At 40.9% G+C, this 27,557-nt stretch overlaps 3 protein-coding genes across 14 annotated transcripts in view; 2 read left to right on the forward strand and 1 right to left on the reverse strand.

Annotated features, from left to right (window-relative positions):
- Nucleotides 1–1,235: 1,235 nt before the first annotated feature.
- Nucleotides 1,236–6,617, reverse strand: LOC115596095 (uncharacterized). 3 transcript variants are annotated; one of them, XM_030440889.1, is made up of 7 exons: nt 6,447–6,617; nt 5,991–6,223; nt 4,605–4,799; nt 4,266–4,432; nt 4,034–4,183; nt 1,897–2,069; nt 1,236–1,819 (listed from the first exon to the last, which is right to left on the reverse strand). In XM_030440889.1, the coding sequence occupies exons 2-7, from the start codon at nt 6,174–6,176 to the stop codon at nt 1,401–1,403; spliced, it is 1,290 nt and encodes a 429-aa protein (XP_030296749.1). In that variant the 5' UTR covers nt 6,177–6,223; nt 6,447–6,617; the 3' UTR covers nt 1,236–1,400. The 3 variants fall into 3 exon arrangements, with proteins under 3 accessions (XP_030296749.1, XP_030296747.1, XP_030296748.1); XM_030440887.1 differs by having other exon boundaries at nt 4,266–4,435; XM_030440888.1 differs by having other exon boundaries at nt 4,266–4,435; nt 6,507–6,609.
- A 5,849-nt stretch (nt 6,618–12,466) lies between these two features.
- On the forward strand, nt 12,467–18,155 carry thumpd2 (THUMP domain containing 2). 3 transcript variants are annotated; one of them, XM_030440997.1, is made up of 11 exons: nt 12,467–12,692; nt 13,886–14,066; nt 14,281–14,763; nt 14,872–15,005; nt 15,212–15,289; nt 15,459–15,511; nt 15,648–15,735; nt 16,072–16,143; nt 16,783–16,897; nt 17,230–17,350; nt 17,661–18,155. In XM_030440997.1, exons 1-11 carry the CDS (start codon nt 12,582–12,584, stop codon nt 18,001–18,003), a joined length of 1,779 nt encoding a protein of 592 aa, XP_030296857.1. In that variant the 5' UTR covers nt 12,467–12,581; the 3' UTR covers nt 18,004–18,155. The 3 variants fall into 3 exon arrangements, with proteins under 3 accessions (XP_030296857.1, XP_030296858.1, XP_030296859.1); XM_030440998.1 differs by having other exon boundaries at nt 12,469–12,692; nt 13,886–14,024; XM_030440999.1 differs by having other exon boundaries at nt 12,572–12,705; nt 13,886–14,024.
- A 1,098-nt stretch (nt 18,156–19,253) lies between these two features.
- The window catches only part of LOC115596453 (mitogen-activated protein kinase kinase kinase kinase 3), a 44,328-nt gene continuing 36,024 nt past the window's right edge, over nt 19,254–27,557 (forward strand). For all 8 annotated transcript variants that reach the window (XM_030441574.1, XM_030441575.1, XM_030441579.1 and 5 more), the window contains exon 1: nt 19,254–19,511. In XM_030441574.1, coding sequence (XP_030297434.1) covers nt 19,413–19,511 — 99 coding nt within the window. In that variant the 5' untranslated portion in view covers nt 19,254–19,412. The remainder of the gene's footprint in view (nt 19,512–27,557) is intronic.

Below are 27,557 nucleotides of genomic sequence, written 5' to 3' on the forward strand. Positions count from 1 at the left end.
TGAATAATAAAGTCACAATCGTCTGATAGCCGGTGGAAGAAAGAGGGGGAAAAAAATGATAGAGAGGGAAGGAGAGAATAAAAGAAGCGAGAGAGAGTAATAACACCAATCAGACAGCATTAGCAGAGCAGGGACCAGTAATTGGAGCTGTGAAGTGTGACTCATCGACAGTCAGCAAGACCTGAAACACACACACACACACACACACACATATAAAAACCATCAACCACTTGTACCACTCTCCCTCTTTCTACACATAACTGCCAGCACAATTATCCCTCATTGTCTAAGTCACTCACACACCTTCGTTTCTCTGCACTCTTTCGTTTTTGATTTACACACAGACACACAATATATTTTGCACATGCCTCGACATACAGACAACGCACACACACACAGAAATCCACACAGACACACACACACACACGCACTCCTTCCCAGGTTAACATTCACACCGCGCTGCCACATAAGAGCTCCTTCCTGTGCCGCTCGCCCACCTGCTGAAATTGCGCACCATTAATACCGAGAGGGAAAAGCGTCTTTTCAACCTCGCTGAGTGAGAAACATGAAAAGTGCCATTTCTCAGTGAACGTCACTCAAGATGTCCTGCTTTCACGCACACAGGAGAAGTGGTCCTGTGCAGGTGGTGCACAGGATGTTCTGACAGGAGTGTAGTATACAGTATATACATGCATGTAGTTCTATGTATAATTTAACTTTCTGACTATAAGTGCCAGGAAATTATTTTTGATACTTAATTCTGTCTGAAATTGAATTTCATTTGGTATAATTATCATGGCTTGGGGTTTTTAGTTGCTATTTCCTGTTTTATTTTGTAGGTTTCATCCCCATGTGCATTTCTTTACACTTCCTGTATTTGAAAATGATTTTAAAAATCATTTGTGTGTATAAAATATTGCTATGTTATGAAATATAAATTTGAAGTAATAACTTTTCTAATAAGATACAGAAATTTGGTCAATGTATATACATTATGTATAAGCTATATATGTACATTTGTAGAAAATAGGTGACACACAATTTTGAGTACATAACTTATTAGACAACTAAACACTTGTAAGCATGTAACAGACTCACTAACGTGTCACAGTTTGAATATTTTCCCAGCCAAGTATGATGCCACTTTTTTTTTTAGTATATGGCATTTATTTATTTACTTTTTTAAACAAAGCGTGAGATGTAGAGCAACAATAAAAGACAATTCAGGCTTAACACTGCAGGCAAATCAATAGAACTTTTATTGAACTTTCATCCAGTAATCATTTTTTTTATGCTCTCTGAATAAATAACAAAAACTGCAAAAAGCCGTCATGTTTCTGAGGTTAGCTGAATGCTTATCTTCAATTACCGACTGACATTTTGAGCTTGCTGCTGTCCGGTCATGGCTGTCGTGTATTTGTTGCACTGTTGAGATTCTGATCGAGGCTCTCATCCGGCTGCGTCTCCACAATACTCAGTTTCAAACGTTCATCTCTCCGCTCACGCTCCTCCGCCTCCTCTCGTCCTTCTGTCCTTTCAGTCTTGACCCGTTTATCATCTTTCACCATATCCACTTGTTGTTCTCCATCACATTCTTCTAACCCATTTTCCTCCCCTGTCTTGTTTTTGCATTCAGTTCTTAACGTTCCCAGATTCTCACCAGCCATAATGAAGTAGTTCTCCAGCTTTGCCACAGGTCCTTTATCAGAAAACAAGTGGTCGAGGTATGCCTGGGCGTACTGATCTGAGGTGATCAGGTCCAGGTTAATGGAGGAGGACTCAGGTGCAGCGGTGGAATCAGGCCCTGAGAGTCTTTTACCTGTTAAGATCAGCTTGGTTCAGTTAAATGCAAATCGACTGAGAAAAGCAGATTTCTTGGTTAATTAAGAGAAGTACCTGTCTCTGTCTCAATGGTGGACAGAGGGATAGTCACACTCTTTCCCGTCTCTCTGTCGGTCACAGTGAGTCCCGTCATGGATCCGTCCTCCGGTGCCTCCCCAGACGGGTCACATGATGCCAGAAGACTCCCTCGACATTTCACGACACACACTGTATTAGACTTATAACGCCTGTAATGAAGAGATAGATTGGAGGGTGACAGGGAGGCGGGAAGTATTGGGAAAGAATAGAAAATTTAATAATTTCATCATCATTTTATCACTTTTTATCCAAAACTGACTCATTAAATTGTGCATATGTTATTATGAAACACTTTCACGCTCATCTTCTTTCAGATTAAGTGCTTTTAAAATGCATATTTAATACAGACACCTCGATTCATGATTGCCATTTTGCACGGTAGCTCTGATGGTCACTGAGTTTAAATGTCCATTAAAGGGGCACTACGTAGTTCTGGAGAAGAAATTCAAACTCAGAATTTGAATATTTACATTATTATGAGGTCATAATAAATCTGAAATATATATTCTTCCAAAACTGAAGAAACAAGCTGTTCTCAGAGAATAATAAGGTCCCTGATCACTGTTTGAAGATAGAAAGGCGGCAGGGTCCGCCACATATAAACAAAGTGAAACAGTGTGAAATGTTGTCGTCCTTTGAGGTCAGTTTGTTTATTCGGTCATGAAAACAGTGTGATAATTTTGTTTTTCTTTCGCTTTTATTTCCTCATTTCTTCCCCCCAGAATACATGGTGCACCTTTAAGAAAACTTTGTCTTTAATGTTTTCTCCTGCTGCTGACTGTGCCACGATCGCAGCTATCACCCATCACACCGAATACTCTGAGCCTAAATGTAAGCTGAAGGTTTAGGGCCAGACTTTCCTGACAGTCGTGATAGCTTTTTAGTGTTTTTGCTGTCAGATCTGGAGCAGGTTGGAAAGCTTGTCTCCCAGCAGACAAGCCTGGCCCTGTGCGGCTGTGGTTTCCACTGTCAGTGTGCTTTATTAGGCTGCTGCTTCCGCTGAAGTGCAATGTGTTGGCTGTCTGACAACCTCGCCTCAAAAAAAATCCTCATTGTTTGTAGTTGGACTGTGTGCTGTGCAGTGCACTTCCTGCAGTAGGTTGTCCACCCACGGTCTCCAGCTGCAACAAAACATCATCAGGAAAAAGTATACTCTGCGGCCCTGTGAGTGGCTCATGTAACTCTATTTGTTTCAGGAGTCAGCGCCGAGCATTTTTCAACCCCAGTCACTGCAAAACGTGACCTGAAAACACTGGAGTCAAAGACATGACTCCACCTTTTCTCACAAACAAGCAGTGGTGGACTAAATATTCAAAACAAAGAAGCAATACCACACTATTATAATACCCGATTACAAGTAAAAGTTCTGCAATCAAAATGTTACTTCAAAGTACACATTTTCCTCATTAATTGCAGCAGAGTACATGTATAAAATAACCTAAATATAGAAATGAGTAAATTATTACTTGGACGAGCAAAATGTAAGAATTGGCATCCCATACTCAAAAATAATAGAGGGCAACATATCACAAGAATAACCACTAACTGCTGCTATCTGTTGCGACCATTAGCTAGTTAGCTAGTTAGCCGTGCATCTAGCAGTCATAACACAGCCAACTTGGACTGGTGTGGGACGGGGCTAATTGGTTAGCATGCTAACTTCAGTGGATATCTCTGCAACACAATACAAAGATGTCATTATGTGAAAACTGTTATTTCTTCACATTCTGTTGATAATGTTTATTCGTTTTTTTAATGTTTTCAACCATAAGACTTTCATATTGCACATTTAAGCACAGTACTTAGTTACTTTCCAGCACTGCTAAAAACTTGTAGACAGCAACATCAAGCCAAAATGCCAACAAGGTCACTCATGGATCAGAAATGACCTGACATTTGGCCAAACTATGAAAACTATCAGGATGTGCATGCTAGCTTATTATGTCCAACCCCACACGGCAACATCCAAACACCACTCCAGATTTGTGGTTTACTTTTATCCCATTAGTGACTCAAATGATCATGAACATTAACTTTTTTTGCAGGGAAGCTATTGCTGCTAAAATGACGACAACCTCTGCTATGTCTGATGGTTAGATCGCTGCTGTTTTACCTGTAGACAGGTATGATCTGTGCGAGGTCCTCCTTGTATTGCTGCAGTGCTGCCCTGGCAGAAAAGGGCTCAGCTTTACCCTCGAGAGCAGCCAGGTGAACCAACATCTGGGCGTTAAATGCTGCGCCGCTGGCCCAGTGCCTCAGAGACCTGGAGGACCAGACAGAGTAAGAACCAAACAAACTACTGCATCCCACTTCATGATACTCTTCTCTTTGCAGTATTCTCTCACCTGGAGTCACAGTCTCCCCCGAGCAGACATGTTTTCAGCTGAGTGAGGATGAGGCTGAGCTGGGCCTCAAGTCTGATGGAGTCCTGGATCAGCTTGCTTTTGTCGGTCAGGTTGATCCTGAAGCGCTTCAGGTACTCCTCCATCACCTCCTGGAGCTCCAAGACTCTCTGCTGGAGGTAGACATTCATGCATATAGTCTTTTTTCCAACAATCTTTCAATTTTGGGGAGTCTCTTTGTGTCCTTTCATAACTTTATCAAATAAATATATCATATTTTATTATTTAAGCAAGCACTTTTATTACTTAGAAAAACTTCTTCTCCATTGTTTTTCTACTTACCTGGCTTGATGAAGATCCCGCTGACTTCCCCTTCACACCTGATGACTGCCTTGATGATGTATAGGCCATATCCATCACCATTGTTACCACTAATCCCACCAGGCCAGCCACACGGGGCTCATCCGAGAAGGTCGACAATCGGCCAATTAGATCCCTCAGGTAGGTGGGCGCCTTGTTCCCGATGTCGCCCTGCAGCTGAGTGAGGAGAGATGAATGCTTACCCATTCTCACCATCTGTCTCCATAAAATGAAAATGCTCGGCGAATAGATTTGTCTCCCTTCTTTGTAAGAACAACTGTGAGGAGCATTTTGTCATCATCATATTGCTTCCTCGTTGGCCGCTGTATTGATTTGTAACCTCTTTAAAATCCCCAGCAGGACCACATTTCTAACAGTGAGTGGTGCTTCATTTTGTCTCAGGGTAAAAACACTGTTCTCTTCCCCTCATGTTCATCTTCTTTTCCACTGAATTTAGAAGGTAAATCAATAAGCGGTCCAGCGACTGAGTGTATTTGAGACGGAACATATCACCTCTTCAAGTGTTTTGCTTGTATGCAGCATCAGCATCACTCACATATACTGTTACACCTTCTTTTAAAGGAGGCTTACGATGCTTTTTCCATCCCCTTCAGTGTTTTATAAAAGGTTCTTGTGCCTGTAAAAGGTCTTAAAAGTTGATAATGTCCACACAAACAGAAAACACAGCTCCTGAAATGCCTCATCAGTAGTCTCGCCTTTAATTCTGAGACTCCTGTGACATCACCATGTCACACATTTGCATAATCTATGCTTAACAGGTAGTTTTGGCACGTATACATTTTAATTATATATGCATATATAGTATTTAGCGGAGCTGCTCCGTTGTCATTAGCAGTTATGGGTCAGACTTGTGTGGGCTGACCAATCAGAAGGAGACTGGGTAGTCAAGAGTGGAGGCCTTAAAGCGACAGGAGCCAAAACGGAGTGTTTCAGTATGGTTGGCGCATCCCGTACAGCTCAGTTTTTTCCACAAAATGGCCGCTACCAATGCTGTTAATCACTGATGAAACACAGATAGCACATGATACCACCGACATTATACTATTGGCTTATAAACCATGTTAGAAGCTGGAACCAACTGTCAGAACTCTTACATAGAGTTAAACAAAATAATCATTTTGACCCGACAAACATTTTTAAATCATTAATTCTCCATCATAATAATGTTTTTAAGGAGAGGAGACATGTTTATTCTTCAGCTTCAGCAAGCTCTGTAGATGTTTGTTACCATAGAAATGTTTTAAATATGACAACTGAAGCATGTAAACTATTTTAGAAATAACCTAAAGTAAAAAAAACTATGAACCTAAAAATGAGCATTATATATTTCCTTTAAATCTCATTAACCTGTTGAAGTTGCTTCTGGAGGCCGGCCCGGGAGTCAAAGCTCCCGCCCTGATTGGCGAGGAGGAGAGGGTGGACGACACGGAGGTCGGGCACAGCGCCGCCTTCCAACATGGCGTCATAGAGGAAGGAACCAATTGCATCCTTCACTTGAGATTGCTCTTCTTCTGATGAGAACAGCTGGCCCATAGTGACACGAGTGTGAACCAGCCAAAACTCCTAAATGATGTCAGCACCTGAGGAAGAACAGGAAAGAGACGAAATACTAAATTGCAGCACAAAACGGCACAAAAACAAACCTTCAGCATAGAATAACTGGTGCTAATAGTGAACAACATACTCACATTATGATAAACATCATATTATAAACTATGACCTTAAGGGCTTCCATACACGTGTGTCTGTAGATTCTAAACAGCTCATGACACATGTAAAATATATATATTTAACTCATCATACCAGCAGGTTGTAACATTTTCCAAATTTCCCCAAAATGGTACCCTAACGTTTCACACTAACATTCCAGCAGCCTTTCAGTCACATCTAATCTCTCTGTCACTGCGGCCAGTGGTGTTTTGGTCAGCCGGCCTCTCCCCTCTTCCTCCTTCCTCCCCACCGCCTGCTGCAGTGAAGAGATTAACCAAGACAACACAGCACGGAAAGCAGCTCAGCCGTAAAGCTACACCTCCCCCTAGCTGCACCCAGCAGGAAATGCATCCGCTGTAAAAACTCTGGGGAGGGTTTGTCATGTCTTTGAGGCCAAGGACACACGCCTGTTAGGGTTTACGTCCGAGTAATCTCCATCTGAAAGGGTTTTTGTTGCCTGTATTCTGTTACAATCTTGCACTCTCTCTCTCTCTCACAAAGTGCCGTCTTTAAACGAATGCGTGATGTTGAAATTAAAGTAATCCTCCCTGTGCTGGGGGACTCACTGGAAGAAGCCAGAGGTCCTTGGGAATCAAAGTAATAGCTACAAACTCTTTATGGCTGTGTTAAACATTGAGGAAATGGGCCAAGGGCGTTCAGCTTTTTATTTAGCTAAATGGAACAGTGGCCTTGGCGGTGGTGCGATGTTGTCTTTTTTTTACTTGGTAAAATATGGGGCAAGGGGATTTGGGATTTTATGGCGTTGAGAGAAGTTCTTTGTTAACTGGGACAAGGTTCTGAGTTCTGTCTCTGTGTGCAGCTGAGTGAGACGGCCCACAGCGAGACGTTGGCTGGAGCTCAGGTGAAAGTGGATGTCTGTTAAACACTTAGATTAAACCTGCTCGGCTTTCCTCTGAACTACTGTATGTTAAACTGCATCATCCCTATTAAGTGAAATTAATTAATTAAGAGATTAATGCAATTCCTTTCTCTGAACATGAAGGATGAACATTAGTAATTGCAGACACAATCCAAAACAGTGTGAAAACAAAGAACTCTGCTGCTAAAAACAAGGAGAAAGAGTTGAGGAGTCATAGAAGCTGGCCTGTAGGCAGCACACCCATATGGGGCCCAAATGGGGCCTGGACAATCTTGAGCTCAGATTTCATGGCAGCTACACTGAATCTGGTCTCTCCTGTTGGGGGTCTACAGGAGCCTGCTTACATGGGCTGATGCTGGGACCCTGCTAGGTCTTACATCACGCTCTTATGACCCACAGCAGATATATATGTTGTTTGTTGGGTGCATTTAACTTACTAAAACACTTAAATGGTGTTCAAAAGTACTCTGAAATGTAAAGTATATTGCTTCAGTGAAGAGATAGAAGTTGTGTAGCTCTTTCTTTGATCAAGATCATCAGTGAGTTTTTAGGTGGACTAAGTAGAACACATCTGCATATTTGAAACTGAAACAAGCGAGGTTTTGTGCAGATGTTTCTCTAAAGACCACAATCTGTTTGTCGTTAAAGGCAGCTTGACGGCTCACTTGTTTCATCACCGAAAGAATCCAAAATGCTTCGGGACTTCCGAGACAGACGCAAACCAGGCGAGGCGACGGCACAGAAACGCTCAGCGAACTTTAGTGGATTCATTCAGCCGTGTTTGCACACAAACACAACGATTTTTCTGAGCAGCGAGGCCACATCCGCCTCTCCCTCCAGTCTGCTCGCCGTCCTCCTCCTGCTCTTCCTTATTTCTCCTGTTATTGTTGATTTTAATGGCTGCTGTCAGTTTGATGCTGTGTTCACCAGCTGAGCTCTGCCGCCGGGAGTGAGTGTGTGTGTGTGTGTGTGTGTTCCCGTGTGTGTGTGCGTGTGTGTGTGTGTGACGTAAGCACATTTAAATATTTACTGCTCTCAGAGGAGTGTGAAGTGTGTCAACAGGGCCAAGCATCCATGGAGACACACACACACACATACACACACACATCAGCACTCAGAAATGGGCATGAACACACACATGTTCACTTGGAAAATTCAGCGCCCCCTCTCTCTCTCTCTCTCTCTCTCTCTCCCTCTCTCTCTCTCTCTTTCTCTCTCTCTCTCTCTCTCGGGCATTCTCACTCTGTCTCTTTGTAAAGGTCTCATTTCCATCTGGGACTGAAGGAGGAGATGAAAGGAAAGTAAGCAGAGAGGAGGGCAGGAAAGAGGTGATGAAGAACGAGAGGGAAGAGGAGGGAAAGAAGGGAGAAGGAGAGCAAAAGAAAAGGATTAAAAAGGATAATGTAAAGGTGATAGAAGCTGATGGAAGCGAGAAATAAGAGGAGACTAACAGATGGACTCCTACCTCGCACACACACACACACACACACACACACACACTGGCCTTTTAAATGACAGCCCTCTTGAAAAGCTCACTGAATATTAATCATCACTCACTGAATGTGTAATTTCTCGTGATAATGTCACTTGAAACTCAAGTTTTTAATTTTCTGTTGGAAAATAGATGATTCAGGGAGTGAACCTCTGACATTTACATCTGTGTGTGTGTGTGTGTGTGTGTGTGTGTGTGTGTGTGTGTGTGTGTGTGCGTGTGTGTGTGTGTGTGTGTGTGTGTCCTTCTGTCCATGTCAGAAACCTTTTTGCCGTTGAGGTCTGGAGTTGTTGTGACATATTTAGGATTGACGTCCCCAAACTTCATCAGTTGCCAGCGTGTGGGATTTAGGGGTAATATCTCTTTTGGTGACACTTTTCTTTAATGCTGCCTGTGATATAAAGCGTAATATCTTCAAATTTAGCTCCTCCTGAATTTATGCCGTTATTACGTCGAATGAATCAGTACATATGAAATACCGAGGGATGCAGGTACAGCAGAACAAGGGAGTGACAATAAGTGAAAAGTGAATAATTATACTGTAAGCACTGGGTACCTGCAGGGTATTTAAGAGGAACGGAAGAGTTTTTAATGGACGTTTGCTTCGTTACCGACAGAGCTAAACTGTTGACAGTGTATAATTACATTAATTGTTACGAGCTGCCAAAATGTGCCCATCTGTTGTCAGTCTGTTTTATGTGTATCATTATCTATGCAGACCTAAATCTGCACTTTCATCCTGCAACGTCTGAAACTTTACCGACACTGTTTGCATGATTGTCCCTTTCGTAACTCGTCAGCCGTCAGCTCTTCAAAAACCAAAGGCTGCACTAATTAGTCCATCATGATGAAGTTGTCAAACAAAGCTGCTGTTGTCTTTGCCCCCTCCGTGCCCACGGCTCACGTTTTTATCCTTCCCCCTCTGTTTCGTTTTTTTACATTCTGTGCCTCTTTCCCCTTCATCATCATCATCATTTCTCCTCTTCCATCCTCCATTTTCTGTGTGCTTCATCCCCCTCTCTCCCTCCCTGCGATCATTTATGGGGTGTGGAGGAGAAAGAAAACAAGTTTAATGTACAGTCATACATCATGCCATGGCTGGCGTGCCAGGCATCCATTTTGTGGAGCTGTTGTGTTCACTTAGCAGCAGTGGAGCTAATTATTGCAAATGGCAGCTGTTGAAAGGAGTATTAATGTTTCCTTTCTACATGGATACGTCCAATATTATGGGCTGATGAAAGTAGTCACAAGATAAACTTGAGCGAGAACGAGAAGGACAAAGAAGAGGGGAAACTGAATTGTGTCATTTGGGGTAAAAGCCCCGTAAATCCAACTGTATTCATCTTCATTTCAAGATGTCACTGTTTAGATGTGCTGTGCTGAGATGCTGGATGGTGATTATGGGACACATATGTCCTGTATTTTGGAAAGGAGGAGGAGCTGGGTGCAAGATGTTCGTGAAACTTAAAATACTGCAAAGAAGAAAAACGTTCTCTTTAGGCGTTATTCATTTTTACAGACAGAAACATTCCGTGCCAAATGATGGAGGGAAGCATAGTTCAAATAAATGTTACGTAACAAATACATTTCCGAGCTGCTGTCGAAGAGCAGATTCCAGTGACACAGTCGTGAAATATCGCCCACTCTTTCTGAACAAAAAGCCAAAAATCACTGACATCTAGAGACCTGAAAGAACTTTTGAGGCCTCCAGCACTTTTCTGCAGGTTGTAATGCCGCAACATCTTCCACTGACACTCATTGTACTGACTTTGTTTTCCCGTGAATTTTCAATTTGTGCCACCAGCAGGTCATAGTTTTTGTTGTTGTTGTTGTTGTTTTTATATAACAGCTGTTACAAGAGGGACTGGCACACATTAAAAATGTTTTTGAAGGCTATGGTTCCCAGATGATATATTCTACGGACCTGGGTCTATGGGGCTCTACGTAACAGTTTGTACTTATTGAGCATATGGGAGCAGTTTGCAATGTGATTGGAATAATGAGTTCTTCCTTCTCTCTTTGCTTCATGTCATTCCCTCTCTCTCATCCTGTTTCCTGTCACCTCTCTGAACTGTCCTGTCAATAAAGGCCAAAAAAAAAAGTATCTTAATATGCTCTGCTTCACTAGATGAGACTTTAGAGTGTGTGATGGTGTCAGATTGGTTGAGTGCGGGCCTCGTCACCATCTGACTTTGCCGAGAGACATGACAACACATTGACTCCAATCATAGCTTGCTGCTTTTCATGAACTGCATGACTGTGCAATGGTGAATGAATGGGAGATGAACTTCTGGGATCAAGAGCTTCTGTGACATTAATCCAAATTGATGGAGCACAACTCAAATGCAAAGGCAACAAAATGATATTTGTATTTCCCTGGGGGCTTATGAGACATCATATTTATATAGAGAGAGTGAGTTGAGCACATACTGTTACTGTATTTCACCTTTTATTTGCTCAAGAATTCAAGCTAATAAATCTGTCATTGTATTTCACATAAGTCTTCTTGACAAATTCTGATTAATGGTGGATGTAAAGCTTGGATTACTTTGTCTAACAGAATGCACAGGGTCAAGGTAATCAACTGTTAAATGTCCATTAATCATTTTTAAATTACATTTGTGTCCCCCGAACTGGAGGCTTGTCCAGGGTGTACCCCGTCGCTCAGTGTTAGCTTGGATTGGCTTTAGCTCCCCTGCGACCCTGCAAAGGATAAGTGGTTACGGATGATGGATGGATGGATGGATTTACATATAGATATGATTATTGTTTGAAAGAAAAAAATAAGAAAATGTTGAAAAAATGTCAGCTATTGATTTGGTAGGAATCCAATCCCCTCCAAATCCCAACTGTGGCAATAACCCATCAATCTAGAGCAACACTCACGTTCGCTGTTATATAAACACAGTCACTTACTATAATTCTTCACATTGTTAGGTGCATGCACTACACTGTCAGGTAGCACCGGCCTGTCAGCGCCTGAGGGGTTTATGGCACAAGGCAACAAGCGGAACACTGTTCATCGCATAAAGTAAGGGGATTAAATATGTTTGGGGTCATTAAAATGTCACAGAGAGAGAAGAGGGAGATTAAAAAGTGTCACAAGGAGATTGTGACAACACAGAACGAGGGAGAGAGAGAGAGTGCGAGATAAGAAAGGGATTTAGAGAGCGAAGTGTTCGAACACAGATAGAAGGAGCATCTCTCTGATTGATTTCAAGAGAGAGAAAAGAAAGTGAGAATTGTGAGAAAGTGCAGATTTCTGCTGCAGGGTTATTATTGGAAGTCTCTTCTCAGGTTTGGAGGAACACCTGTTCAGAGCCGCCTCCAGGTATTACACTGCAGTAGAGGTGTTTGTGTCCTAATGAATGTGCATTACATGTGCGTGCTCGTGAACATTTATGCAGTTTGTTGTTCTCTTGCTGAAAGTGTGTGTGTGTGTGTGTGTGTGTGTGTGTCTGAATATTCAATATGTGCACACAGGCATGTGTGTCTGATTCCACTTGAGTACAGTCTTTAAATTAATCACAACATGAAAGCTTGTTGTCGTGGCTTTTATCACATCAAATCTCATAATTACGAAGAAGATTGATATGCACAAGTCTGAGCACATTTGTACTTTGACACTTTAATTAATGTTGTCATTACTACGCACATAGTTTGCTCTCAAATCACGTTTCCAGTTTGCCACATCAGTAGCTGTTTTCACTGTACAACAGAGACCCCTGCTGGCCACGACTGGTCACTGCAGCGTAAGGACGCATTTCCGTTTCCGGTGTAAACAAACAATCCAATATGGCGGCTTTCTGTGTCAAATCGAGGAAACTTTTTCAGCTTGACCACATTTAACTACACAATGACTGAACAGAGCAGTGAGGGGAGTTTAGTTCGATACTACTGCACCGCCGGTAACGGCATGGAGCGGTTCTTAATGGACGAGGTGAAACAGAAGCTGGCAGCCGAAGATGTGAGTGTTTCCTGTAAGCACGTGAAGGATGGTGACGGCAGTTACCAGACTCCCTGACAAATCGACTGATTTTAAGAGTTGTAGCATGAGGAGACATTTAACAAACTTCCTGAAACGCCCCCAGCAAATTCTTAATCGTTGGTGCTTTCTTGTGAATTCGGCATTATTTACAATACATAAAGATGTTTCTTTCCTTGTTAAACGTGTCAGTTTGTAGCGGCATCGCCGTAAAAAGTACCGAGGTGAAGTTATTTTGATTGCTAATGTTTTAACGTTATGTGCTTATTTTGGCTATTACATTGGCGCCCATGTGATGTGACCTAGTGACTCAAACTAATGCCGAATTGTGTTACTACATGGGACAAATACGACACACGTCTTTTGATTGGATTTTACCGTTTCTGCTATAGTATATGACTATTTTTGATCAAAATTCAGCAGTTATTTTTATTAGCTTGCATGTCATGTGACCCAGTGACTCCAAACCAATGCCGAATTGTAATACTATACGGGTTACACAGGATACAACTCCTTTTGATGGATTTAACTGCTTCATCTATTTTATATGAATATTTATTAAGAAAATTCAGCATTTCTCTTCAATAGATTCCATGTCATGTGACCCGGTGACACAAAACTAATGCCGAATTGTATTACTACTAAATAAGACAAATAAGACACATCGATTTTTATCACAATTGCCTGCTTCTTCTATTTTATGTTATATCTAGTTTTATCACTATTATTTGTTATCAATTCACAGGCCACATAGAACACACCCGCATAGCAAAGCGGTTGTAGCAAACTGATCAACACGTTTTTGAGAAGCACAATATGGGTATATTTGTTTTTTGGCTGGAGGATTATGAAGAAGTAACAAATACAACTAAAATTCAAAATATTCATAAAAATAGAAGAAGCAGGAAAATGTAACAAAATAAGGCGCGTATATTATTTGTCCCAATTACTAATAAGATTCGGCATTGGTTTGGAGTCACTGGGTCACGTGACATGGAGGCCATTAATTAATCCAGTCATCTTAAAATCAGATTTCAAGGTTTCTTTTTAGATTATTCAACAATATACTTATTGGAGAGTTGTTAAATATCAGATTGATTTATTCCCCCTTATGCTACAGTCTGTAAACGCAGACTTTAAACCTGTTTCTTTTGTTGCTGTGTGTGTGTGTCCAGGTTTGTCAGATACCAGGTAAAGTGTTGTTCAGCTCCTCTGTGGGGATCAACAGAGTCAGTGAGCTGAAGGCTGCAGAGAGACTCTTCCTCCTGCTGAAACAAGACTCACCTGTGTGCCTGTCTGCCCACACCAGCCCAGGTACCAGCCTCAGACATCAAATACACAGATGCATATTGACAGGTCATAAATTATTTGCCTGTCTATCAGTTCTTGTGTGCATTAAAAGTCTAATTCATATCTATTTTAATTGAATTCATCAGATCTAAGAACCTTAGATGACCTGTTTTACATATTAATTCCATACCTCTGAAAGATAGATCCCAAAGAGAAACAAAACCACCCTGGAATTAATCCATTTTTAACTTGTATTGACTTTTGTGTTGTTTTCCTATAGCTAAGGCAGCCTCTGTGCTGCAGTCCAGACTGCTGAGTGACAAGAATCAGTGGACTTGTGCCGTAATGACCTGGAGCCGCCTGCAGGGGGAGATGGCAGACAGAAGGACATCTGCCAACGCACCAAGAACTGTTGTGGAAGTGACGATGGACAGAGAGGAGGGGAGAAGGAGTGAAAAGGAGGAGAAGGGTGATGAGGAGTCCAGAAAAAGGGCAGAGGGAGAGAGGGAAGAGAGTGCGAATGGGAGGCAGAGAAGTGGGGAACAAAATGGAGCACAGATGCTGGAAAAGAAGAGAAAGAGGGATGATGGAGAAGAAGAGGAGGAGGAAAGGAAGGGTGCAGGTCGAAAATGTAGTGGTGAGAAGAAAGTGGAGAAAGAGAAAACATCTGAGAAAGAAAGGACACCAGGACTTAATGTGGAAAGTAGCAGCAGAACTGTGGATTGCAAAGTGAAAGACTTTGCTGTAAAAACGGTTACAAATGGTAAAACATTTTTCAGCTTTTATACAAGCTTTTATAACGTCAACTTTTATGGTTATCAACTTTTCATCCCTTGTTTTCCTTCTTGTGTTTTCCTTCATCTGAATAAAGAGAAGACGACTGGAAGAGTAGAAAAGACTCAACTGCAGCCCAGCGGGATCAAACCAGAGCCTTGTTCAGTCCCGGTGTCTTTTAGGATCAGCTGCAAGTGTACTGGATCTCTGTCCCGATACTTCAGCTCACAGGTAGAAGATATTACAGTGGACAATTTGTATCATTTAAAGCTTCAGTGTCTGTGATGTCTCACGATGCTCAGCTTTACCAACATTATCAGAAATCGACACAAAACCAAATCTAAATTTTGTTTCATGTATTTTCTTACTACATAACCTATACATCCACCTAACAGAGAGACTTCAAACTGCATGTTTGTATCCTGTATCCAATATAGGAGGTGAGCAAAGTGATTGGAGTTGGTCTGAGCAGACAGCTGGGCTGGAAGACTGATCTGAAGAATCCACAGCTGGAGGTAAAGTTGTTCAATGTGTTAAAAATCTTCCTGGTTGTATTGATCTGTTGTTATAATAAGTAAATACTCCTTCTTTGAATTATATTATTGTATATTGTACATTGTATTATTGTATATATTGTCTGTCTTTTCAAGTGTTACATCATGAGTTGTTTGCGCTTTTCTGCAGGTGAATATTTATTTGAGTGACGACCACTGTCTGATGGGGATTGCACTCACCAGGTTACTGACAACCACTCTCTATCCATTCACTCCTTATTACTAATGACTGCATGCCGTCCTCTTGGCAGGCTCCAAACAAAACAAATTAGTTTTATACATAGTCATAATTTATAGCTCTTCTCTCCACTTCCTTAAGGTTACCTCTGGCTAACCGGAGCTACATTAAAACCACAGGACTGAGGTCTACTGTAGCCTGGGCTATGACCTCATTGGCTCAGATACAGGTAATAACACACACAGGTTCCGTGTCCCTGCTGCTGCATTGTTTATCTATGAAGAAACTAATATGTGCATGCTTTTATGTATGCAAATAATATGGCGTTATTATATAATGCCAGCAAGGCCCTTTATTTGTCTTTTCAACCACTCCCCTTAATAGACAGGACAGTGTTGACTCATTAAATGTGGCCACTGAGCCTTAAAGCCGTCCTCGTTTTCAGACGTTTAGCATAATGTTTGTTGTCTGTAACTTAACAGTCAGTGTGCCAAAGCATTTGCATGCACACGGTCAGAATATGATGTAATACTGCCCTTGCTGTATGTTATCTTCTGTTTCCCAGCCAGGCTTCTGTGTGGTCGACCCGATGTGTGGAGTGGGAACCATCTTAATAGAAGCAGCACAGGAACACAAGGTCAGGATGGACATCTGCACAAAGCTCCTGTATGTCTGTCAAAACCATCTCAACGAATAATAAATACACTGGACTTTTGCTTTCTCTCAATTGGACATTCTGACTTTGTGGCAAGCCTGGCTATAAGATGAGGCCATAAGATGAGACTGTTGTTCACTCAGGATGGACTAATATGGACACATGTGCAGACATACATGTAATCTGTATGTACTGTCTAGAGCTTGAATTCAGCTCTGTATGCTACTGCTGTAATATGTTTTGTCAAAGGTCATAACAAAAGAAAAAAGAGAAAAATAAGAAAAAAGTAAATTGCAAAAGACAAGAAAAGATCAGGATGAAGATTTTATCCTGTGGGTAATGGGGGTGGGACTTGATAAGCTTTGGCTTCTGCCGCTTTTCCCTTTCGGCCATGTGTGTTGTATTATTTGAACAATGATGAAATGTGATGCTTATGAATTGACATGCCCGAAATAAACAACATAAATAAATAAAGCTTACAAACACCTGAAAAGTAAACTTTATAAAGCTTTGCAATTAGACAAAATCTATAAAACATTTGAAAGTGTGTGTTTTTAATGTTTTGTTTCTATTTTTTTCCACTATAATAACCTGTTCTATCGCTCTCTCTGTGTTCCTCAGGCTGCCCGTTTCCTCGGTGTGGACATTGATGATGGACAGCTACAGAAGGCCAGTGACAACATAAAGTTTGCTGAGCTTGGAAACAGAATACACCTGCTGAAAGCTTCATCAATGTGTAGGAAGCATGCACAACAATTCATTAAACCTTTTAATTTTGGCTTTAAGCTTTAGTTTATTTCCAGAGAGTAAAACTCATTTGTAAATGGTTAAATGGTCAAAAATGAAACCTGTCTTCCTGTTTCTTTATGTTTCAGTAATGTTTGTACACAAAATGACATATATAAAATACCATAATGTACACTTATAAAACATCTTTTTCAATCGCAAGTCTTTATTCTTCTCGCTCATGTTTCTGCTGTGATCGGTGACTTGGCTTTGAGTGTGAAGCCTGCTTTGCTGTCATACATCAAATTACCTCTTGGCTCGTCTGTCCTCCTCTGTGTGCAGTGCTGCCTCTCCCCAGTGCCAGTGTAGATGCTGTAGTCTGTGACCTGCCGTTTGGAAGGAAGTTTGGCACCAAAACAAACATGGCTGCCAACCTGCCACTCATTGTCACCGAGATGGAGAGGTTTGTGCCTCTGTGTGTCTGTTTCCATTGTTTCCGTTAGAAATGTTCAGTGAATCAGAAAATGTTGCTCGTTTTTTCTGTGCGTGTTTGTACATTGTGCAGAATTCTTATCCCATGAGTCAAGTTGTTCTTTAGCAAAGACCCTAAACTGTGTAAAATGTAGATTACATTGTGTTATTCATAGGTAAATCTCATTTAAATTTGTCAATAGCAATATTTGATTTTTAAAATGCAAATTAGGTATGAAAAATCCATCCAAACTATTATTACCAACTATAAGTAGTTTAATAATTCCTGTTTTTGTGTCTAGGGTCCTTTGTCCTGGTGGTACTTTGGTTCTCCTTCTGAGTCCTCAGTTGTCCTGTCAGCTGAAGAAACTCCTGCCACAGCAAGACACAACGTCTAACCAGGAAACAACGCCACAAACTGGGACACAAGACTGCCCAACTCCTTCACTATCTCCCACAAGGCAGCAGACTTTCCAAATCGACCAGGCGATCAATTCCAAGCCTACCCAGAAAACAGGCTGTCAGTCTGGGCTACAACACCGCCTGCCTCCTCCTCTCTCCTGCCTGAAGCATCAGACAACTCTGAGAGTCAGCTTAGGCCTGATAGATGGACTTATCCATAAATATGTCAAGACAGACACTTGATCAGTGGTGGTGGACGTTACATTTCAAATAAAAACATAACTTTTCGTTGTTACTTATAAGTAAAATGTGTTGAACTATATTTTCTGTTTCCCTTCTATTTTCTATTGTAAATGATATGAAGAAATATATTTTTTGAATCAATGGAAATTTAAGTTGTGTGAGTTTTGAAGTTCTTTAAACTGTGGATTGGAAGTGTTGCCCGTCCAGATGTAAATCCTCCGATACCGCATTTGATTAACATGGAAATCATCTTAACTGCATTTGAAAGAACTTTACTTTAGGCACAAACCTTGGATTGTACTTTTAAATGATTAACCTGGACTGATTCTCATTAAGTCATAATGATCTTTGTAATTCTCAAAACCCCCACTGCTAACTCCGCCAAACTTTTTATAATGGTTTCACTGGTGCGCCTGACTTCATTTACGTGCACCTAAGAATACATTTTAATTACATTTCTTAACACATCATATAAATGATTATAATAGGAATCAAGTTGCAAAAACATTTTTTTTTTCCAGGAAAATCACAGCACAGCAAGAGATAGTAATAACCTCAATTGTGTAAATGATAAACTTTACAGTGCCTAAAGAAGATACATCAATTTGCTTTTGCTTTTTTAATTTTGGCCTGATTATTCCTTGTAGTGTTGTAAGACATATAAACAAGGGTGCTATTTGCTACAAAGGTGATACGTAGTAGGATCAACATGTTGTTTTTGATCTTTTGTTAACAGTAAAGAAGCTGTAGAATGACACTAGTTTATCCTGTGATTGGAGTGAAATGGATACTGTTAAGTTTTTTATAATGGGACTATAATGGGTTTTTTATACGGCCTGTAATATAGACCCCGATAGGCTGAATCACAATGTTGCCATCTGCCAGTGTTTAGCCCTGCTTAGCCCAGTTTTATACAGTGGGGCTGGTCAAGGCTACACAGGGCTTAGTGTAAACATTCATTTACTCACCAGCTATAAACTGTGGTTGTGCTGCCTGTAACATGGCTCCACATTGTATTGATCCTATAGTGCTGGAATTGATCAAGTTGCATCAATATGACCAATATGCATTAAAAATAGCTGCAGCTAATGCATGCACATACAAATTAACAAGTGACTATTTCGTGTTTTTGTGTGTGTTTTTTCCAGTTTATTTAATCACCACATTTATCTCATGAGGCCAGTCTCAGTCTCACATTCAGCTGCTCTATCTCCCTCACCAGACTCCATGGAGAGGCTACGCCATGATGTCCATTGCGCATGCTCAATGCGCAGTGGAAGCCATGTTGGATCTACATTGGAATCGGGCTAGGATTTTCTGACGCCGTATGTTTTTCTTAAAATATCTGTTTTCACATATTGTTGGGGTTCGTCAACCGTGCGCGACCGGCGCCGTAACAGGCCGTGGATATGATGAACTCCAGTGTCGACCTGTCCCGGCGGAATCCGCAGGAGGATTTCGAGCTGATCCAGAGGATAGGAAGCGGCACATACGGAGATGTGTACAAGGTAAAACTGCAGTGAGGGAAGCACTTGCGGAGTTCCATTGTCGGACACGCATTGGTTAGACATTAATAGCATTCCTTTGTAGCTCATCGGGGTTGACATAACAGCAGGAAACAAATGATATCGCTATAGTTAGCTTGTTTTCTGAGTTGGGTGTCTCTCTTCGTGTTGATGTTTACTGATGCAGCATTTAAACGGCTTACTCTTGCACTCAATTCCATTGTCGGACAAACGGCCATGGGTGTTTTTTTTTTTTTTTTTTTGATGGCTGTTATTGTTTTGGCCTTACCCCCCGACTGCTGGCCGACATTGTGGAAATCAGGATTAGCTATGACACACTGCACTGTACAGTAGTTACAGAGCTATGGTGCCGAGAAATCATAAATAACAATATGCTAACATTAACGTTGACTGTATACGAGACAAATCTGATTTTGTTGAACACAAATCATATTGATTTTGTACGCTATACGTGTGGGTCGTTAGAAAGACTGTGCGTATGCTCCGACGACATGTTTGTTAGCATCGTCTGATTAAAAATAGAGCTGATAATCTCCCGTTGATATTAAAGAAGAGCTGTTAACTGAGACGTGTCCGATAATAGACATTTAGCCGCTAGCTGTCCGAGAACGGACGCAGTTAACCCGATAGCATCTCGAAGCTAACCAGGCTCTTGGCAGTTTCGTGGGAACATTGTGACAAAATGACAACAAGCAGCGACTTGTTCCGCGTACTGGAACACAAACGGAACCAGAGACAACCCAGTGGGTTCGACATTAATCGAAATATCTTCCAGCTTTCATTAAATGTGTTAAATCTGTCTCCGTTGGCCGTGACAGGGACTGACAGCTGGAAATCCAGTTTGGCTAAAGCGCTCAGGACTGAGCAAGCTACAACAACAAGCACAACTTCAACACTTCTTACTGCTAGAATTCATGTTTTAATACCAGTAAGAACTAGTAAGAGTTAGTAAAGAACCGGGATGTTAACTTCTATGCAGACTGTCTGATTTATGTGGCGTTGTAAGTGTTATCTTGTGTCGTACACTTCACTGAGGGCCTGTGCTGGGAGCAGACAGCCTGCATCCCTGAAGGAAATGAAGTTCGTGAATTACAATCCAACTCCACCACAGTCACTGTGGCTGTGACCGTGTTTATTATACTGTACAGGCATCATCGTATAACACGGTTTTAGTAGAGTACAACATAGAAACTGCGTCATGTCATGCAAAATTTATATTATCGCAGAAAACAGTAAAGTATTGATGCAAAGTAAAAACAAATGGCAGCATGCAGGATGGACCTTAGACTGCACAAGAATCCTTATGGGACTATTTTACACATTGTGATCATACTTGCAGAACCACAAGACCTCAAAAAAAAGGGAGGATTTTGAAACCAAAGCAGGGGATCTGGGTGTCGTACCCCTGAAAATGTCAAATTAACAGTGTTGAGTGCAGTGCAGCAAATAATTTGATTTAATTCTCAGGGAAAAAAGCAGAATAAATCGCCCTCTAGTGCAAACAGTATCACTTTTCAATCAATCAGTCAGTCAATAAATCTTTATTTATATAGCGTCAGTTCACAACAACAGTTACCTAATGACACTTTCCAACGTAAGCAGGTCTAGACTATACTCTTTGATTGATTTATTTACAGAGAATGAACAGTTCTTCTTTTAATTAATTCATGAATTCATTCAGTTTTGCCCCTGCCCAATAAAATCTGTGCACAACACTACCCTGTTCTTGTGCGACCCCCATGATTGACAGAAGAATCCATGCGGCAGATTTTACAGCCCCTTTCCTTTTAAAACTTTACATAAGTGACAGGAATTGTATCTGTCCAGGGCATTTGAAATGTGTTTAAATATTCTTTCTTGTCTACATTTCCCAGTCCGTCTGTCACTCACTGAGAAGGAAACAGAACAGTTGACTTCAAGTGTGAAAAATTGCCATAAATCAGGAAAAATATGGGAGAATGGAGGCTTGAGTATGATTGTGATTTGATTCACAATTGCTAATGATTGTTTTTGCATCACTGATTACATTTTAACTGAGAAAAACTATTAAAGCCACGATAATGTGACATTTTATGGCGTCTGTAGCAAACAAACAAGCATGTTTTCCTATATGTGAAGAACCGGATTTGGAGCCCAGGGCATCTCTGCAGCACTACAACCCCTTATTACAGTATATTATTGTCCTGTCACACATTTGTTCTCAATGGTGACATGTTGTGCTCATTTTCAGCTAGAATAGATGTAGTTATTCTACATTAGATTATTCTACAGAGATTTATATGTTGTATGAGCCTTCCCTGGTTGATTTGCACATCAGCTCTCATAGTATATCAGTCCGGTTAAGCACGGTAAACATCCACACTAGTAGTAGTTGTTTGTGCTGCCGTCGCAAACAACTGCAGGAATTTAATTTCACCGCTGTGTGAGGGAGAGGCTTTTGGCAGTCTGGAAATTCATTAAACGCTTTAATAGGAGTAGATGATGTTTGGTTAACCTCCAGGCTCTTTGTGGTAATTACAGGAATATAAATGTATCCTCTAGACTGGAGACGGGACAGATTTCCAGACTTTGTGAATGTATACGTAACGGCCATTAATTCCCAAAAAAGTGCATCCAAAAAACACTCTGTCATTATTTGTTCCCTGTTTTGTGTTTTACGTATTGTATCCCTCCCCGCTGCAGCTAATCTAGTTTGTTGCTAATTTGGGTTCGGTATCTTGCCTTGTTGCACACACATACAGTAGGTCTGACAGGTTCTCTTCAGCAGGCCAGCAGCTCAGAACAGACTACTGGACCGGTCACAAACAGTGAACAGCTGATTCATGTGCGCTAATGTCAAAGCAATTGCACGGAGCAAAAATATTTATTTAATTTTACATAATAATAACAGGGTTATCGTTAAGAACTCCTTACTTTGCAGACAGTTGATCCATCCTCTCATAAAGCTGATGTGCTGTAGACAATTATAATGTAGCTGATGTTGTGGTTCATAAACAACAGGGGCTTTGCTGAAGGACTGGGGGCTCAAACCTGAAACCTCTGGATTAAAGGATGTGCTTCTAAGCACCAGGGTACTTGGTAAACCACATTGATGCCTATATTTGGTTCTACCGCTGTGTGAAAATCTGTGGCTTGCATAGGAATGTGTTAGCAGGAAAGCTTGTGTGAAGCTTGTTTTCTCCTGTTTGTAGCCCTGCCTCTTTGTCTGTATCCTTCTATAAAGCTGAAGAAGCATCTTGACCACGAGATCGCACGACCGATTCCTCCAAGGAAAGGGATGATGGGACAGAATTGGCTTTTACAGTCACCCTTTAGAAAATACAGCATTTATAGGTGTCTAATATATCAGACAGTTCCACACTGTCGATGTTATCAGTGTGCTCATTTAGTTTTATTATGACGTAAATCAGAATTCACCACCTGAATTAAGACAAAAATCAATTCCAAGTTGAGATTTTTCCCAGAATATTTTGTGAAATTAAAATATTGGACAATACCAACTGAGCAGTTTGAGTTCTCATCATAACATTAAGTGTCAATATCACCAACTAGACATGTTCACATCAGAATTTTCTTTAGACTTTCTCGTTGCCCTACACATTTGAAATTTTTTTTTTTGTCATTTTCAAATGATAGTGGGTCAGGGCATAGCATTTCATAGCATTTCATTTTCCAGAACGACTGGGTCAGAAGAGAAATGACACAAGGTATTGAAACGACAACATATCGTATCACTTCCTCTCGTGATGTAATTATCGATATACCAGCGATGGTCAAAGCCAGTTGGACAAAAAGGGGTTGTGCATGTGGAATCAAAGGCAAGACAGAAGTAGCTGATTAATATGCGCAGTCGCCACCGACTGGACTGGAGGGTCCGCTACCGGTAGTCTGCGTTTGTTTATTGATAGTTTTGAGTGTGAATTACTTGATGTTACCGTGGATCGTCCTCAAAAATGTGTCCGTGACATAAGATATTTGGTAAACATGATCCCTGGTTAGCATGTAATGTAGCCGACTGTCCCTAACCACAAGTTAGCTATTAAACTTGTCGATATTGGGAGAAGTTTTTACCACCATCACATCACATTTTTTAACCTGCGTTTGGCTGCTTCTCACAATTTTTGGTCAGTGGAAGACACTAGTTTGTTAAACGTAAGAATTCCTGCAACATGATGACAGTAAACTGTACGCTTATGTTTACCTATTGGACTGCTGTGGGATACTTTAAACGAAAGGAAACCAAACAGACTGGGGAAGGGACATATCAGATGTTGATGAGCCCGGTTCTCTGCCAAAGGCCAACTCGCACGCTGATGTTAATGATACAATTTAATATTGATTTGTCACTTAATGTGGGCAGAGTGGAGAAGTGAGAATGCCAGTATCAGCCTAATATGGTGCTCTATAGCCACAAAAACCTGCACCAGGGGTTCTGGTGTAATAGCAGCCCTCACTCAAGGCCAAGTATTTACCGATACACAGGATCTGACGTAACTGTATGTTTAAAGAGGATGACTGGCTCTGTTTCTCAAGGTGACTGTGCTTGTGGCTTCGGATTGAGGAAGTGGAAGCAGACGACGGCTTTCGGTTGGGATAGAGATCTGTTAATGACAAATCAATTTCAGCAGCAGCAGTGTGTGTGCTCTAGAAACATTACAGCCATCTGGGTATTTTTGGAGTTTACGTAAGGGCTGAGCAATGCTACCGGTCTTTCTGTATGCCCTCACTTTTTTGAAGTTTTTACCAGCACAACCAGCCCAAAAAACTAAAGCTGATGTGGTTATTTGATCAATATACATAAAAGTAACATGAAGAAACATTGCATTTGATTATATTATGGGCAGAACTTCCTGTTCAGTTCCCCCATAATTGAATTAAAATCTTATCATTAAATCAATTATCATTACAGTGATAAGAGTTCCTTGTTCCTTTTATAACAACGGCACAAGCTGGACTTCATAATGGCCAAAGCCATGTTTAGTGACTTAATATGTATTCACACACCTCTAACGCCTACATTTAATATAGGCTAAGACTCATCTACTTAAGGGTGGTAAATGTTGTAACGGCAACTATTTCCTTTGTGTGTGTGTGTCCCTGTGTGTGTGTGTGTGTGTGTCCCTGTGTGTGTGTGTGTGTCAGGCACAGCTGGGCAGCTGTGGTTCAGGAATGCAGGCATCTTCACTTCCTTCGTGTGTGTGTGTGTGTGTGTGTGTGTGTGTGTGTGTGTGTGTGTTCATGTCCTATTGTTCCATGCAAGTCGTACATACACACAGAAAACCAGATGATTGTATCGTCACATGCATAGAGACACATGCACAGATGGCCGCAGAGTCACAATTAAAGCGGCTGCCCCACAACCATCCTGTTTTTCTCACTGTTCCTCCTCTTGTTTTGCTCACTGAGGTGAACACACAGACACTAGCCTGGATTCACAAAAGCTCTGAAGCAAAGCAACATTGCTGAAATTAGGGTTGGTTGATAAAGCAATCTTGATATTGAATCATTATAAAGTGTGTGTCGATAATGATAAACTTTGACATGTATTACTCAACACTTATAGATCTAACAGCCTACCGCACAGCAGAAGTAAACGTGACAACAACCAGTCTGTCTGTAAATGTGGGTTTGCACACACCCATTTCCTATTGCGGAGCATTGTTTGAGCTACCAGTTAAGAAAGTTGGTATAAAGGTGGATGTTCTCTGGAAAGGGACAAAAAAATGATTGGAACCAAAGTAGCAGCAGCCCTGGAAGTTAACTCACAAGATTCTACAAAGACAAGGAAATTGTTGTCAAATAAAAGGTAACACAACATCAACTGTATGGAAGCGGTTTAGATAAAAATTGTCTAAGGGCAGATTAAGACGTAGGTTGTGGCCAACAAAGATGGAAAACGCAACAAATTCTTCCGATCACCTGAAAAGGTACCATTCTTATTACCTCTACCAAGAGGGTTATGTTTTCACCGGTGTCCATTGGTTGGTTTGGCAGTGGGATTATACAAAAACTACTTGGGTGGAGGATGGGTCTCAGCCCAGAATAGACCACATCAGGTTTTGGTGCCGATCTGGATAAAAAGATGGATGCAGTCAAATTTTTCTCATTATATTAAACAATCCAATTTCGACATATTCTTGAATTTCCCAGGTAATGATGGATGTGTGTTTAGGTGGCTTGAATCTGAGTGAGTCTTATGTGATGTGGATCCGAATAGAGAGTTTAAGGATTTTGATAAGTTTGATTTCTTTTGTGTGTTGGATTAGGCTTGATTGTGTTAAAGACGACTCCCTGGCCTTGGTGGAGAATTGTTTTTATGTTAATAAACAATATTCTGAAGTTGAACTGATGAAGCCACCGGTGTCTTCAGGACTAAGTCATTTTCAGGATACTCTTCTTATATTGACGATATCAGAAAATTATCATGATCTTACTTTTTGCACACACACAGCCAGCCAGACCAGAAATCCTCTTTGGCTTCAGATCCAGATGGTAAATTTAGCTCCATATCCTGGCATTCTTTTTTTCTGTTTGCCAAGTACAGTTAAGTGCTTAGCAGGATTTTATCTCTCTGCCATGTGTGCACTGAAATATTGGTAACTTGCATAGTTACAGTGTGTTAATGACATGGTCTGGTTACATGGGACAAAACCAGATGTGCCAATAAAAATAGTCTTCGAGAGTCATTTTACATTCAGGCAGTGTGTCATTAAGTTTTTTATACTTAATCTAAATAAAATATTGATCCCATTAACTATGTAATCTGAGATGTTCAGCGTAGACTTACTTTTAAGTCTTGATTTTCATTGTAAATAAAAAGTTACCATTGATTTTAGGAAGTGCAGAATTGTTATGTTTCGTTTAAAATTTAAATTTTTTAGATGCATTCACATCCAAATGTGAAATAGTTTATTACCATTCCACTGCACTGACTGTCACGTTAGACCTGTCTTACCTCCCCCTCAAAGCACTTACTGTATGTTGACTATGTAAACAAGTGGCCAGGACAATGTGGTTCCCATTAACTTGGGCCAGCTATTTCGAGTACAGTCGAACCACGTTAATGAAGTGTAATAAAATGTGTTTGCTCCCGTATTAAATGATTTACAAAATGTCTGCAGGGGCAAGTTGTTGGTCTGCAGTGCAGGCAGTGAATGGTATGACATGTCGCTGCAGGGTGGGTCAACACACAAAAGAAATAGTGGTGCGACAGGTGTCAGAGGGCCTTCCCCCGATGACAATCTTGTTTACAGCGCTTGAGTTGCAGTATTTGAACTTAAAATCCTCCACTCAGCAGGTTTTACTCTTCTGAGTTAGATGAGCTGTTACTGTCACTCACCAGGCTCTGATTTAATCAGTCTAACAAGGGAATTCCTCTTTTAATCAGACTATGTTCCAGCTTGTATTTACATCCGCTGTGAAAAAAGTCGAGCCACTTTTTAATGCCCTATCGTGACAAACAGGAGATAACATAAAGCATGTTACCACATGACAACTGGATGGCTTTAAAGTATTTTTGCCCAGGGGTTTTAATAACAGTTGGCTGTCTTTCTGATGGCTTGACAGGTAATATATAGATTTAGATATAGATATAGAACATGTTTAGGTTGATAAGCTACTGAACTTTGAGATGTTGATAAGTTTTTGAGCTGTTTCAGTTCAGAGCCCATTCGAAGCTCACTCTCCATTTTCAGCCTTTTTCTTTCGCTGACATATTATTTATAAATGCAAAATTACAAATAAGTCCTTTTGGATGTGGATCGGTTTTGGTGGCCAAATATATTGAAGAAAATCGCTAGGTTTCCATCCAAATTTCAAGAATAATGCCAAAGGAACAGGCAAATGAGTGATTGTTTCCATTCACTACCATTTTGGTATTATTAGGAGTTTGTTCATTGAGATAATAGGTAGGTGGTACCGATTCTCCAGTTGAAAAAAAAAAAGAAAGATGATCGCCTGGGTTCAGTTTTTGCATCACTTAAAAATATACTAAGTTGTCATTACTAAGTTACCAGGAAGAGAATAAAC

This window comes from Sparus aurata, chromosome 15 (assembly GCF_900880675.1).
Source record: "Sparus aurata chromosome 15, fSpaAur1.1, whole genome shotgun sequence".
Classification (NCBI taxonomy): domain Eukaryota; kingdom Metazoa; phylum Chordata; class Actinopteri; order Spariformes; family Sparidae; genus Sparus; species Sparus aurata.